The following is a 12878-nucleotide window of genomic DNA, read 5'->3' as shown; positions in this document are numbered from 1 at the left end:
TCATTGTCTGGAGAAACCTCCCATCCCTCTCTGTCTGTGTCTCTCGTGTTAGCATTCTGGCGATGAAGCTACCATCTGTCCCGTCTTGCTCTGACTTCCTCAACTTCATGCCAGCTTCTCCTGACCACTAGGCACACACTTATTATTGCTCTGCATGCAGCTCCATCGCCAAATATGGCAAGGAAAACTGTAAATAAGGAATATTCTGTCTTCGTTCCAATCCCACCCACCTACCGCCCTGTGCTGGCCATCCATGTTTTTTTCCCTTCTTTCTGACAAAAACTCCAGCTAGACAGAATTCCCAAAGGGTTTGGTTGTGTGTTCCTCAACCCCCCCCCCCCTTAAATTAACAGGATGCATGCAAATACATTGCACACCTGGCCCTTCGTCACTCTGCTACAACAGCTGATAAAAGCAGACTGAACAAATATCTGCCTACATCCCAGCTTGTATCTCTGTATATCCTGGAGTACTTCAGACATTACTTAATAAATGGGCAACAGGAAGCAGTAGTAGATTTGCACTTCCTGCTCTTTGTGCTTGCTTGTAGTGTGTGAAGAGAAAACTTGACCATTTCTCTCATCCCAGTGGCGTAGCGTGGGGGGTGCAGGGGGGGCCGGCCGCACCGGGCGCAACATCTGGGGTTAGGGCAAATCCACAGGTTAGGGGGCGCAAATCCACGGGTTAGGGGGCGCAAATTACTTGTCTTGCCCCGGGTGCTGACAACCCACGCTACGCCACTGTCTCATCCTATCCCTCTCGCCTCCCATGTTATGGAAAAAGGAGATGTTGAGAACAGGGAGGGAAGTCCCAGATGGAAAGAAAGTAAGCAAAGCAAAATAAGTGAAGTACTGAGACTTTCGGTAACCCAAGCATGAACTTGCATGGGCATCTGCTCATGGAATTGACCTGGGGAATTACAAGTATCACAACTGATGGTTTAAAATTTGTGTATTTCAATATTTATACCCTGCCACTCTGCACCAAAGCACATCTGGGCAGCCAGATACAGCCAGATAACAAAAACATATTGCAGCAAGAACAACCAAATACTTCGGGGGATGGAGGCTTTGAGAGAGATTACCTGAAGTGAAATTTCCTGCAACCGGAAAGTGCTTCTATCCCTAGGCAGAAATTAATTGTCATTGTTCTCCTGCCACTGGCCTCTGCAGCCAAAAGTGGTGAGCAGATCATTGTGCAGTTAGTTTCTGCAGGGTTATGTACAGCCAAATGCACAGGTGAGTCACCTCATGCCCATGGGACAAACACAGCCCTTTGGGCCTCTCTATTTAACCCTCAGAGCTCTGCCCATCTGCCCCCCCCCTTTTCCCAGGCTACACCCCTCACTGGCTTCGCACCCTCCTTGAGTGTTTTGGCCTGGCTGGAATTTGTCCTTGACACCTCTCACTGGTCTGGATGGAGCTTAGAGAGGGGTGTGTGAGTGTGAGTAGAAATTAGCCTAATGTACAAAAATAAAATTCACATTCTTTCTTCTGCCCACTTTTTTCTCTGCTTTGCCCACCCCTGGCATGTGGCCCTTGAAAGGCTGCCCATAAGGGAATGTGGCCCTCTGGCTGAACAGGGTTCCTCACTCCTGTTCTGACAGGTGCAATTCTATCCTGCCTCCTCTAAAGTGTGTACAGAACTGCAACCTGAATCTATGCACTGTTAGCGTCCCTAACAATGATACTGCTATGGCAATGCTAGCCTAGATCTAAGGTAGATGGGTATAGCCTTACTGCAGAGAGGAAATCCTGTTCTCTCCTTTCAATTTTTTTCAAAATGAAGAACTCCTTGAGGTATGAAGTAGAAGTTCTCCAGCTGTGAGAAAAAGGGGAGTGGGGGAGGAGAGAGGAGCAAGAACAATTCTGAATACCAAACCCAACTGGAAGATGAGCCAAGCCTTCCTGAACAGATTTTTGGCTCAATTCACCTGAGTATTTTGCATGCGGCTGCCACGCAGGGACTTTGGCCAACAATGAAAGGCTCAGCATTAGCAAATGCAATCCCAGTTCCCTCCTTTCTGCACATCTTCCACCTTCTGAAGCTACAGAATGCGTGACGAGCAGGGGGAAGCCATAAATACCAAAGATGAAGCAAGGACTCCTTTGAGATTTTCACAACCCATCCATTATCATTAATGTTTCCTTGCACATGGGATGAAGTGCTTTGAATGCTAATGACTCCAGGAATGGAAACCTTTGCTAACCTTACAAGGAAATGGAATGGGGTTCTACATGGAAGATGGGCAGTGAAGCTTAGGAACATTCCAGGGTGATATTGTGGGGACTGTGCTGCACAGATGCATAAAATAGGCCTTGCTGTTTCTCCATGCCTGAAAATTTATATTGCACATCCATTAGTTGGAGACAGTGCATTAGTTGGAGACAATTCTGCAAATGGGCTGGCATTTTTCAAAGGCTGGGAACAGTTTCTATTAATACTTGGGTCCCTATATAGACAGATTATCCCCAAAACAACCTATCCTTGTTCTGCCCAATGCAATATTTGATTGCATGTGAACATTCTGTTTTCAGTTAAACTGCACCTAAAAAACCATTTAAGCACAAAAGCTGTAAGTAGTCAGAACTCTGCTAAACACTTTTCACATTTCTACAAAATCAAACAGACAAAGGAGGTTGAGGGGGCCCTGCTTCCATCATGGATAATACAACTCGGTGCCTACACAGTATGGAGAGGAAAGGACTGTCAGGAAGAGGTGGGAGTTTGAGAAGGAGAGATCTGATGCAGCAGTTGTTGCTTTACAGAGGCAGACGTCAGAACCACCTGTGTCCATCTCAACAGCTACCCTAAGCTACCAGGCTATGAAGCATAATCCTCAGCATTTATCACCCTTATCATTTCAGTCTTTATAAAGGGATGGGGTCCCTGTGGCCCTTCAGATGTTGTTGGACTCCAGCTCTTATCATCAGCCCCAGCCAGCCTGGCTAAGAGTCAGGAATGATGGAAGGTGGAGTCCAGCAATATCTGAAAGGCCACAAGTTTCCTCTACCCCTGGCCTAAATCTCCAGGCTCATAGTGTACCATGAAGTCTAGATAAAGCAGGTCAAAAAGGGTTCTACAATAAGGAACTTTTCAGCGATGTGCAACTAGTTGGTTCAAGTAAGAAAGACAGACTACTAAAGTACAAAGGAAAACAAAACATACCAACATTCACCCCCTGATATGGAATTGGATAGTGAGGGGATTGGCTAGGCATTGTCAACGCCAACACAATTGCTGGTGGGCTCAAGGGGTTCCTTTGTTATAGGCATGGAGTTCCCATTATCTCAGCACAGAATGGTGATCCACAACCACAGCGGATCATGTGGATCAGATGCCCTTCTGACATTCATTGGGGATATGCATGCAAGAGCTCTGTGAGAAAAGAATATCTGTCTATGAAACCCCCCAGGAGAAAATATTTTCATCTCCTGAGCACCATCCTTAAACCTGAATTGGAGGGTGAGTAACATACACACTCCCAATAAAAAATAGTAACTCCAAGCATATACAGATAATTTTAGGATTCAATAAATTACATCCGGAGCCGAACAGGCCACAGAGGCCAATATAAATCACTACATTTCCCAAAGTTGATCCAATTTTCTGCTTGGCTGGTAATTGTGGTGATTTTACAACATTCCTCAAAACTCTTTCCCCCACCCCACAATAAACTGGCACATGCAAAAGAAGCTACAGAGTCTCTGATTCTCTGGAACAGCATCCAACGGGTATCCTTATATACCGAAAATATTCAGGCCATAGAATCATCCACCTTATTCATCACTCAATAAAACTAATAACAATAGGCTTTTGCTGGGTGAGATAAGCGGAAGCCAAACATTGCTGGTTTCAAAGTCACATGCAGCATTGTTCCCATTCTGCTGCAGTTCATCTTCCACCAAAGACTACATTTTTCATCTTGCTGCCCACTGTGGCAAAATCACATTATTTACATAATTAATTACATAGGTTACATTGCCATTACTGTATGTTATTGCACTCCATTCATTTCATCCAAGGGGGGATCAATGCAAATGGAGGGGAAGTAATCAATGATATATCATTTGAGGAAAGAAAGCAACAGCAGCAGCAAATACCAGTTGCACTCTCTGGATTGTTTTCTGTTCTGAACATGGGACGGATAAATAAACCTCAGCCATTTCTGCTCCTCTTTCCTTCTTCATCAGAATTCTCCAACAGCCCTGTCCACCCCCATCTCTGCGTACACAACAAGGACTCATCTCTGCTGCTTAGTTATACACAGTGAACACTCAACCCTATTTTTTTTCCTCAGAGATGGTAAGCAAAGAACAACAACAACTCTCCACAGTTCTGCTGGCTAGGGACTTATTTCTGCCCATCCAAATGTAAATGCCAAAGCACTGTCTTCTGAGAAACTGGTTGCAATTGCAGCCTGTTCTAGGAGCAGCATGGGTGAGCTCAAGCTGAACTACCGGTACGCCCACCGTGTGTTCAAGTTTGTGAGCCCATGTGCCCAGCTTGCTCTCTCAGGCAGGAATCCAGACATTTCTCCATAGCCAGCAAGGATGAGAGGGAAGCCATGCCATTCCAGCCAGCTCATTGATAGCTGCAGCACTCGCTCTCACTCTCAGGCAGCTGAAGCATCCTGTCTCTATGAAACCTATCACTAACCTATCACTCAGCCTGAGGACTTGGGTGAGAGACTCGGCAGAAATCTTGGCTTTGCTCTCTGAGCCTTATCATGCACATCAGTCGGGCACTTCGCAAACATCCGTGCCATCTGTTTCTTGGGCAGGGCCCGCTTGCTGCACGTGACCTTCAGGCTGTCCAGAAAATGCATCTGTTTCCACCTCTCCCCATTCCTCTTCGTACTCTGGCTCTGAGGCAGGCTGCCCGTGACAGTCTGTGCTAGGCATTTGGGCAAGGATAGGAGTGACCATGACTTAGCAACTGGGGCAGGGGGAACCCAAGGCAAAATAAAACACCGTTGCCAAGTTTGTCGAGTGACCTCAGTGGAAACTGGCCCTAAGAAAAGGAACTCACCCTTTTGGTGTCATCATGGGATTCATCTGGAAAGGGAGCAAGCGGCAGATGATCTCAAGCCAATTTAATTCAGTTAGACGCAGAGGTCAAGGCAAAGGGGCTGCCTGACTAAAAGATGCATTTGCAGTGGCTACTTGCATTAGTAATTGCTTCCTTATAAATCAAACCAATTTTTGCCCACTAAGGGGAAATTCCAGACGCGACACTAAAAGCACTTTCTGAGCCACGTATTGTGAGTGCTGCTAATGTGTAACAGGAAGCAAAAGAGGGAAAATGTAGGCTTTGCTTTCTTATCACAAGCCACTTTTAAACAAAACCGATTTATGCATCACCATGTGAAAATGTTGCATACATTGGTTCACACTGCTGTAACTAACACTTGGTTTTCAATAGGGCTGCAGGAAAAAGCCTCCTCCCCTTTTTACCTGTTCTGCCACAGTCTTGCTCTACAGCTTTGGGTAGTTATGGTCAGAACAGTGGTTTATTCAACCCATTGTCCTGTTTCCAAAGTGTGTTTTAGAGTAATTCTCTCCCTCCCCTACCCCTCAAAAGCACATACAATACAGCCATTCACCCAAAGCCATTCATTCCCAAGCATCTAACAGACTGAGATTTAGGGAGATCCTGAGCATGAAGTTGGCAGTCCACTGATCATCTTTGTTGAACAGCTATTGCCATTTCAGAAAGTATTTAATCCTTATGGAGCTCTACTTACACTGCCACTATTGGCATCATTCCATACCAGAGAGTTGCACAAAACAAAGTTTCTAAAAAAGACAGCCTAATGTATCAACTTCTGTGTCATATGCTCAGCAGTGGAATATCCCACCGCCTACCCTGTTTCAAAAAGTCCCTGAATCTTTGATTTTCCAGAGCCCAACACATACATTTTTGTAGCTACCTAAACGCAATGTTGTAGTATGTTGCCCATCTGTATACTTGTAAACTCTTCTCCATCCTTTTTGTGTCATTCCACAACCAGTCGACCAACCCCACACAGACACTCCCCCTTTCAGACTAGTAAGTAGGAAGGCTACCGTCCAATTCTGGCATCTAAGTGAAGAAACTGTGCTCCTTCAAAAGTGTGGTCACAATATGGTAGAGGGCTTGAAGTGGAAACTGCACAGACATTATAACATCGAGGTTTGGTTTTCAAGAACTCCCATTCAAAGACTGAAAGCAGAAATGCTTTGGGATAAGAATACTAGAAGGGGGGGGGGTGGAATGCCAATTAGACCCTGTGTAAGGATTGTTATCCCCTGCTTGACTCAGACCTTGTTTTAAACAAAGAGCATGAAAGCTAGCTCTTGTTGCACTAGCATCTCCCGTTCCTTCCCTCTCCGTATTGCTTTGTTTCCCTTGTCTCTCCCTCAGTCCCTGTTCCAGTGCCAGATCTGGACTGTAAGCTCCTTGGAGCAGAGGCCTGCTTCTTGCTTCTGTTTTTTAAAGTAACATGTGGATTCAGTAGCAGCTAGTGCTTCCTAGCACTGCACATTGCTGCTGCTTACCAAGAGGGAGAAGGGCGAGGCAATAGGGAGCTTAGCATGGTGCAGGTGAAGCATCAAATGGGCTCCACCGCTGCTCCTGCTCTGTGCCACGTTCCCCACTGCCTTGCCACTCCACCTCAGTGTAAGGGGCAGTGGCATTGGGAAGCCAGAAGAGCAACATAGCCCCACCTGCACTGATTGTGCTGCATAAATGCTAGTGAACCATGAAGTCTTTTTCTGATAAGTTTCCAAAGTTCCCCTTTTTTGAATGAAAAGTCTCGAGAAGCACTTCACAGATGCATACAATCATGTGCCTTGTCCTAAAATGTTATTTGAAAATAGGGGAGGAATGCTGATGGGAGCTATAGATATCGCTATCTAAAGGGCACCAAAGGAAGCACATCCATCAATTTAAGACTTGGATCACAACGCTGAAGTGTAAGATGATGCTAGGCTTTACCTCATGCCCTCCAGAAAGCTTATCCCTAGTAATAGACCAAAAAAATGCTTGCTTTAACTGAGCTGGCATTTACCAGGTGGCACACAAGCACGCCAGTACCCGTGAGCTAGGGTGTGTACAATGGAAATCTGAGGCACCTACCCTCCATGCTGTCTTCACGACGCATGTTGAAGTTTTCATAGGAGTCCCGGCGGATGAGCGGGTCAGAGGTGTTGTAGTCCACTGAGACGCTGGGGCCGTTCTCGAGATGCTCCATGCCTGCAGAGGAAAGACAGCACAGTTTCAGCAACAGAGCTGGCCAACACCTTCCAGTGCATGCCCAGTCACAGAAGAAGCCAGCAATGTGGTAAGGAAAAGGGAAGAAGAAGGGAAGAGACAGAGGGAGCAAGAAAAAGGGGAAACAGAACCTGTAGAAGACAGATGATGCAAGGAAAACCCAGAAGTGAGTCACAGTTAGGAATCAAAGGGGAGAGAGAGGGGAGCAGCACAAGGTTAGAGGCTGCAGGTGGGGTGGGCAGCTATGGAAGAGCCTGAGGACAAGCAAGGCAGAGCATCTGATCCACACGCAGAAAATCCTAGGTTTAATCCCCAGCATCTCCCAGCAACCACAGTCTGAAACCCTGGAGAGCTACTACAGGTGTGGACAATACTAAGCTAGACAAACTAATAGTCCGACTGTGTAAATGGCACTTCTTAAGACCAAGTGAACTGCCACTCAAGCAAGGACCTAAGATGGATCTGGAAAATATTATTCCCAGAAGAGTGCACTGCAGACATTTGGGAATGCCACGGATCAATCAGGCAAGCATGAACGGGGAAAGAAGGTGTCTGCTGGTAAGGAAAAGCAGGACCAGGTGGCTCAACTGGATCAGCAGCTGGCTCTTAGTTATGATGGTCTGGTGAACTGAAGCACCCTCTGCCCACCAGCAGCAGTGACAAAGGAGAAGGGGAAGTCCCAACGCAAGGTTACCTGCCCTATCAGCAAAGAATGGCCAAGCTGTGAAGAAATCATGCGGGGAGCTCCAGACACAGAACTGTAGGGCCTGGCAATGGGGAGGAAGCAGGGAATGGGAGCAGTAGGTGGAGGTACCAGAGGTTGGTGATTAGAAAACACAGTACCTTGAATCTTCTCAGGTCCATAGGAGAACACGAACTCCACCTTCCCATACTCTGGAAACCGCTCGTCTGCAATGAACAAGAAGACCAAAGGATATTCAGGTATATCTAGCTGTCTGTACTGACTGAGGACTTATAAACTGGGGCAATACCATGACTGCTAGGGAAGCTGAATTCAGTGGGGATCTGTTAGGGATATGCCAACAGGGATCATTGCTTCACTGTCTAGATATCCTGGGGTCTCACACCAACAAGTTGCCCATCCTCATGGCTATGACTACTATAAATAATCTGTGTTTTTCTTGGTTCATCTAGCTACGATACAATATCTTTATTGTCATTGTCCCATACAGAACAATCAAAGGACAGTTCACCATGACACAACATCTGCACAGCTTTGGCTCTAATAAGGGTATGTTTGTGACATCTCTTCCCATCCCCTGCACTTCTTGGTGAAGACCACTCTCATCACAGCCAACAAGTGTCTCAAACACCACTGGGCAGCTCACCCTCTTCAAACATGCATTGGCACTATACAAATAAAGCACAATGAGGTCTCCTCTTTTCTAGTGGAGCCAAGGTGATGGCTTTTGGATGGAAGTAAGACTGAAGAGGAATTGTTCTTGGAATGGTTGGCAGCCATGGAGGAGTCACTCACATGACCCTCTCAAGCACTGGTCCCTGCCTACCACACTGGCAGGACAATCAGAAGGAGGACAGGAGGTCAATTCATCTGTCTGGTATTTCAATTGCCCTGTAAAGCCCGGGGGGGCAGAATCTTTTTAATGTACTTCCAAACTGATTCTTGCACTACTTTGGGTAATGTCATGATGGTCAATGGAAGCGTAGTCCAGCAAATCAAAATCAAGGAAGGGATAACAATGTAAGTGAATAGAATGCCAAGTTCCAGAGAAGGTTAATAGTTACAGTCACCAACAGATCCTTCAAGCTACCTGTGGCCCAACAAACCTAAATGATTTGATCCTAACATAAACCAAAAATAACAGCTTGGGTCCAGTTCACTTGAAATATTGATTTGCCCCACATGTGCCCCACAGTGCTTCAAACTGCAGAGTTTCCACTTTTACAAGTGCCATATAATGTTTGTTTCACATCTGTTGGGAGTTAGTCTTTCAGCATGGCAGCATCTGTCCTTTGGAACTCTCTGCTGTTAACATCTGGCAGAAAACTTTGCTTACTCTTTTAGGCACTTGCTCATACTTTTTAATTTAGCTAAACAAGCCTATCTAGATTTTAGTATTTGCTTTTAAGTTTTCCGTGATTTTATCTGTGCCCATTGGCAATTGTTCCATGCGGTTTTATGTACATTGCATTTTTTTTAAAAAAAGTGGTATATAAATTTTATAAATAAACAGCATATTCCTTTACACTCTTAAGTGCCACAGTGAGGTGAACTACAGGAAAGCTGCATTACATGAAAGGGGGCACCACTCTCCAAACAAAAAACACAAAACAACAACATTCTTATACTGATTGGAGGTTTTAAAGCAAGGGTTGGGTGGCCACCTGTCATGCATGCTTTAGTTGAGATTCCTGCATTACAGGGGGTTGGCTTAGATGACCCTCAGGGTCCCTTCCAATGCTACAATTCTATGATTTGATCCTCTGCTTACTAAACCAGCTTCCATTCATTCCCATTTATACAATTGTTCTTACCTTTAAAGGCATCATCCAGGTCCTCCTTATTGAAGACAATGGCCAGGTCATGAATGGCACAGGTGTGGAATTGCACTCGGAAGATCACATCTCGAGTTGGGCTACGGAACTCTTTGTGATAGCATTTCAACTGCCGGTGGGTGACGGGCAGCGAAGAGAAGGAAAGAGAAGAGTCATAAGGTTGGGGACCTGCCAGAAAACAAATGATTCTCTCCACCCCACACCAACTGCACAGTATCCCAGAGTAAGCAGATTGTGGCCTGCAGACTGTGCATGTCTCCAGCATCCTATTCTGGCATCTCCAAAACTGAACCACCTACTAATGCTGCATGTAGGGGTGGATGAATCTGTCCATGTCAATTCCGAATTTTCTCAACCTTATGCAGTTTGCCCCATTTTTGCCTCAATTTGAGAACAAAAAAATCTTCACAAATTCTGCATGCAAAATTGTGTGCATTTTTGTGTGCATCTCTCCCAATATATGCATGTTTGTATGCACATTTGCCTAATACACACATTTTTATGCAAGCAATTTCCCCTACTACAGGCATAGGCAAAGCCGGCCCTCCAGATGTTTTGGGACTACAACTCCCATCATCCCTAGCTAACAGGACCAGTGGTCAGGGATGATGGGAGCTGTAGCCCCAAAACATATGGAGGGCCGAGTTTGCCTACGCCTGCCCTACTATAATGTTTTGTATGGTATTTTCACTGATATATGTACAGTGGTGCAGTTTTGGGTTGGAGGACTCGTATCATAAAATTTGGAGAAAGGCAAACAGCTGTGTTTTGTTTTGCTAAGGCTGTGTACACACTATGTAAGGTAAAAAAAGGTAAAGCACCCCTGGACAGTTAAGTCCAGTCAAAGGTGACTATGGGGTTGTGGCGCTCATCTTGCTTTCAGACCAAGGGAGCCGGCGTTTGTCCACAGACAATTTTCCGGGTCATGTGGCCAGCATGACTAAACTGTTTCTGGCACACAGAGTACAAGTGCCAAAGTGCACAGAAATGCCATTTACCTTCCCGCCACAGTGGTACCTATTTATCTACTTGCACTGGCATGCTTTTGAACTGCTAGGTTGGCAGGAGCTGGGAAACAGCAACGGGAGCTCACCCCGTCACAGGGATTCAAACCACCAACCTTCCGATCAGCAAGCCCAAGAGGCTCAGTGGTTTAGACCACAGCGCCACCCACGTCCCCATACTATATACCATATATTCAAAGCACATGCACACACAAAGAATTATGGGAACTGGAGTTTGATAAGGATGCTGGAACTTGTAGCTCTGTGAGTAGTAAACAACAGTTCCTAGATTTCTTTGGTGAAGAGAGGAATGTGCTTTAAATGTATGGTGTGTATGCAGCCTCATTGGTTCAGGAAGCATGAACTGAAATGTGAACAGAACTAACTTCTCTCTCATTCCTTGCTAAACTGAGTGAGCCAAAGCCCCACAATGGCAGAAAATGGACCAAAGCAAACAAACAAACCAGCTATGTTTTACTCTTACCAAGATATCTCCCTTTAAGAGTAGTCCAGGCTCTATAGTGATGCAGATGCTGGTCTGACTGTCCCCCTGCACATTGCTACAAAGAAGAAGAAATAAGTTAAGCATAGACAGCTGGGATGCTGTTCCCTAAAGTTGGGTCAACATAGGAGCCTCATCTACTCGAGGCAGATCTAAACAGGAAATTGGGACAGAAGAACAGAGGAGAGCCAACTAGTGTGAGAGTTTGGGGCTGCCTTGATTGGCTACAGTTCCTTTGCCACTCACACTGATCATTCCTGTCTTATTTGGAGAGATTAGAACAGGGGAACGGCACTATGAACACGCCAATTATGCAAGAAAACCTATAGCAATCAGCAAAGATATGGATGAGGAGTTTCCATAATAAAATTGCTGATGAGAAAGCTTGTATGCCAGATGATCTTCACAAAATCTTGTCCCAGAATTTAACATGACTAGTTTGCACAATCCTAACCTCCTTTACTCAATCTACTCAGCGCTTCCACTTCTGAAGTTTCTTAATATGGAAGCTGCTACCCCACATAAACAGGTACAGTGGTACCTTGGGTTACAGACGCTTCAGGTTGCAGACGCTTCAGGTTACAAACTCCACTAACCCAGAAGTAGTACCTCAGGTTAAGAATTTTGCTTCAGGATGAGAACAGAAATCGTGCAGCAGCGGCACAGCGGCAGCAGCAGGAGGCCCTATTAGCTAAAGTGGTGCTTCAGGTTAAGAACAGACCTCCAGAACGAATTAAGTTCTTAACCCGAGGTACCACTGTACTAATCCTTCCCTACAGTGCTGCATATGTCTAGACAAATGTTTGCAGAACTCTTTCAGCTTATCCAATGCTGCCGTTGCTGCTCTGCAACCAGAGATTCAATCAGTACAAGAATCAACCAAAGCTTTCACAGGTCAAAAATAAATCAGGACAAATTTTAATGGGTGAGGTTGAAACTGGATGACACACTTTTTGATTTGAAAACGAAAAAGAAGGTATTGATGACTGCCTTTCTTTCCATCTCAAATTTCCTTTTGAATAAAACACATCTAAAGTTTTAGTGTAGATTTATTAAATATGCACTTTTATAATTAAGTGATTAAATATAAGTAAGCCCTCAGTTAAAACTCATCTAGGTAGCCATTTTTTAAAAAAAGAATAGCCAATTAAGACCTGTAGCTGTTTCATAGAACAACAATTTGCCACCTTCCTTGGGATAAAAGTTATACTGAGCTGAAAACAGCTTAACCCTGTAGACATACCAAAGGCTGCTTAGTAGATGATGTTTTTCCCACATGGAGGAAAAATTAAGTGTCACATGCAGAGAGTCTTAAATGCTGCTCTCATGGGTGATAGTATGTCTGCAATATCTTCTCCCACCCTTTGCTATGCCTATGCAGTTCAATAGGTCTTTAGGGAAGGGACTGTCTCCCTCCTTTATGGTTTTCTTGGCAGGTTCCTGGCAATGGAGGTTAAAGCAAAGCACAAATGATGTGCAATGAGAGCCCTCCCAGATCCCACCTCTGCCCAAGATTCAGACAGAGTCCCCACCCCATTGGTCTGAAAGGAACAGAGGGGAAATGAGTGCTGGGAATAAAA

General features: G+C 45.2%; 1 protein-coding gene across 15 annotated transcripts in view; it reads right to left on the bottom strand.

The window, feature by feature from the left end:
- TNS1 (tensin 1) overlaps positions 1 to 12878 on the bottom strand; it is a 318113-nt gene that overhangs the window by 77180 nt on the left and 228055 nt on the right. For all 15 annotated transcript variants that reach the window (XM_077934370.1, XM_077934367.1, XM_077934376.1 and 12 more), the window contains 4 exons: positions 11281 to 11356; positions 9772 to 9901; positions 8098 to 8163; positions 7120 to 7236 (listed from right to left, as the gene is read on the bottom strand). In XM_077934370.1, coding sequence (XP_077790496.1) covers positions 7120 to 7236; positions 8098 to 8163; positions 9772 to 9901; positions 11281 to 11356 — 389 coding nt within the window. The remainder of the gene's footprint in view (positions 1 to 7119; positions 7237 to 8097; positions 8164 to 9771; positions 9902 to 11280; positions 11357 to 12878) is intronic.

Source organism: Podarcis muralis, chromosome 1 (assembly GCF_964188315.1).
Source record: "Podarcis muralis chromosome 1, rPodMur119.hap1.1, whole genome shotgun sequence".
Lineage (NCBI taxonomy): Eukaryota > Metazoa > Chordata > Lepidosauria > Squamata > Lacertidae > Podarcis > Podarcis muralis.
This window is presented reverse-complemented; position numbering and strand designations above follow the sequence as displayed.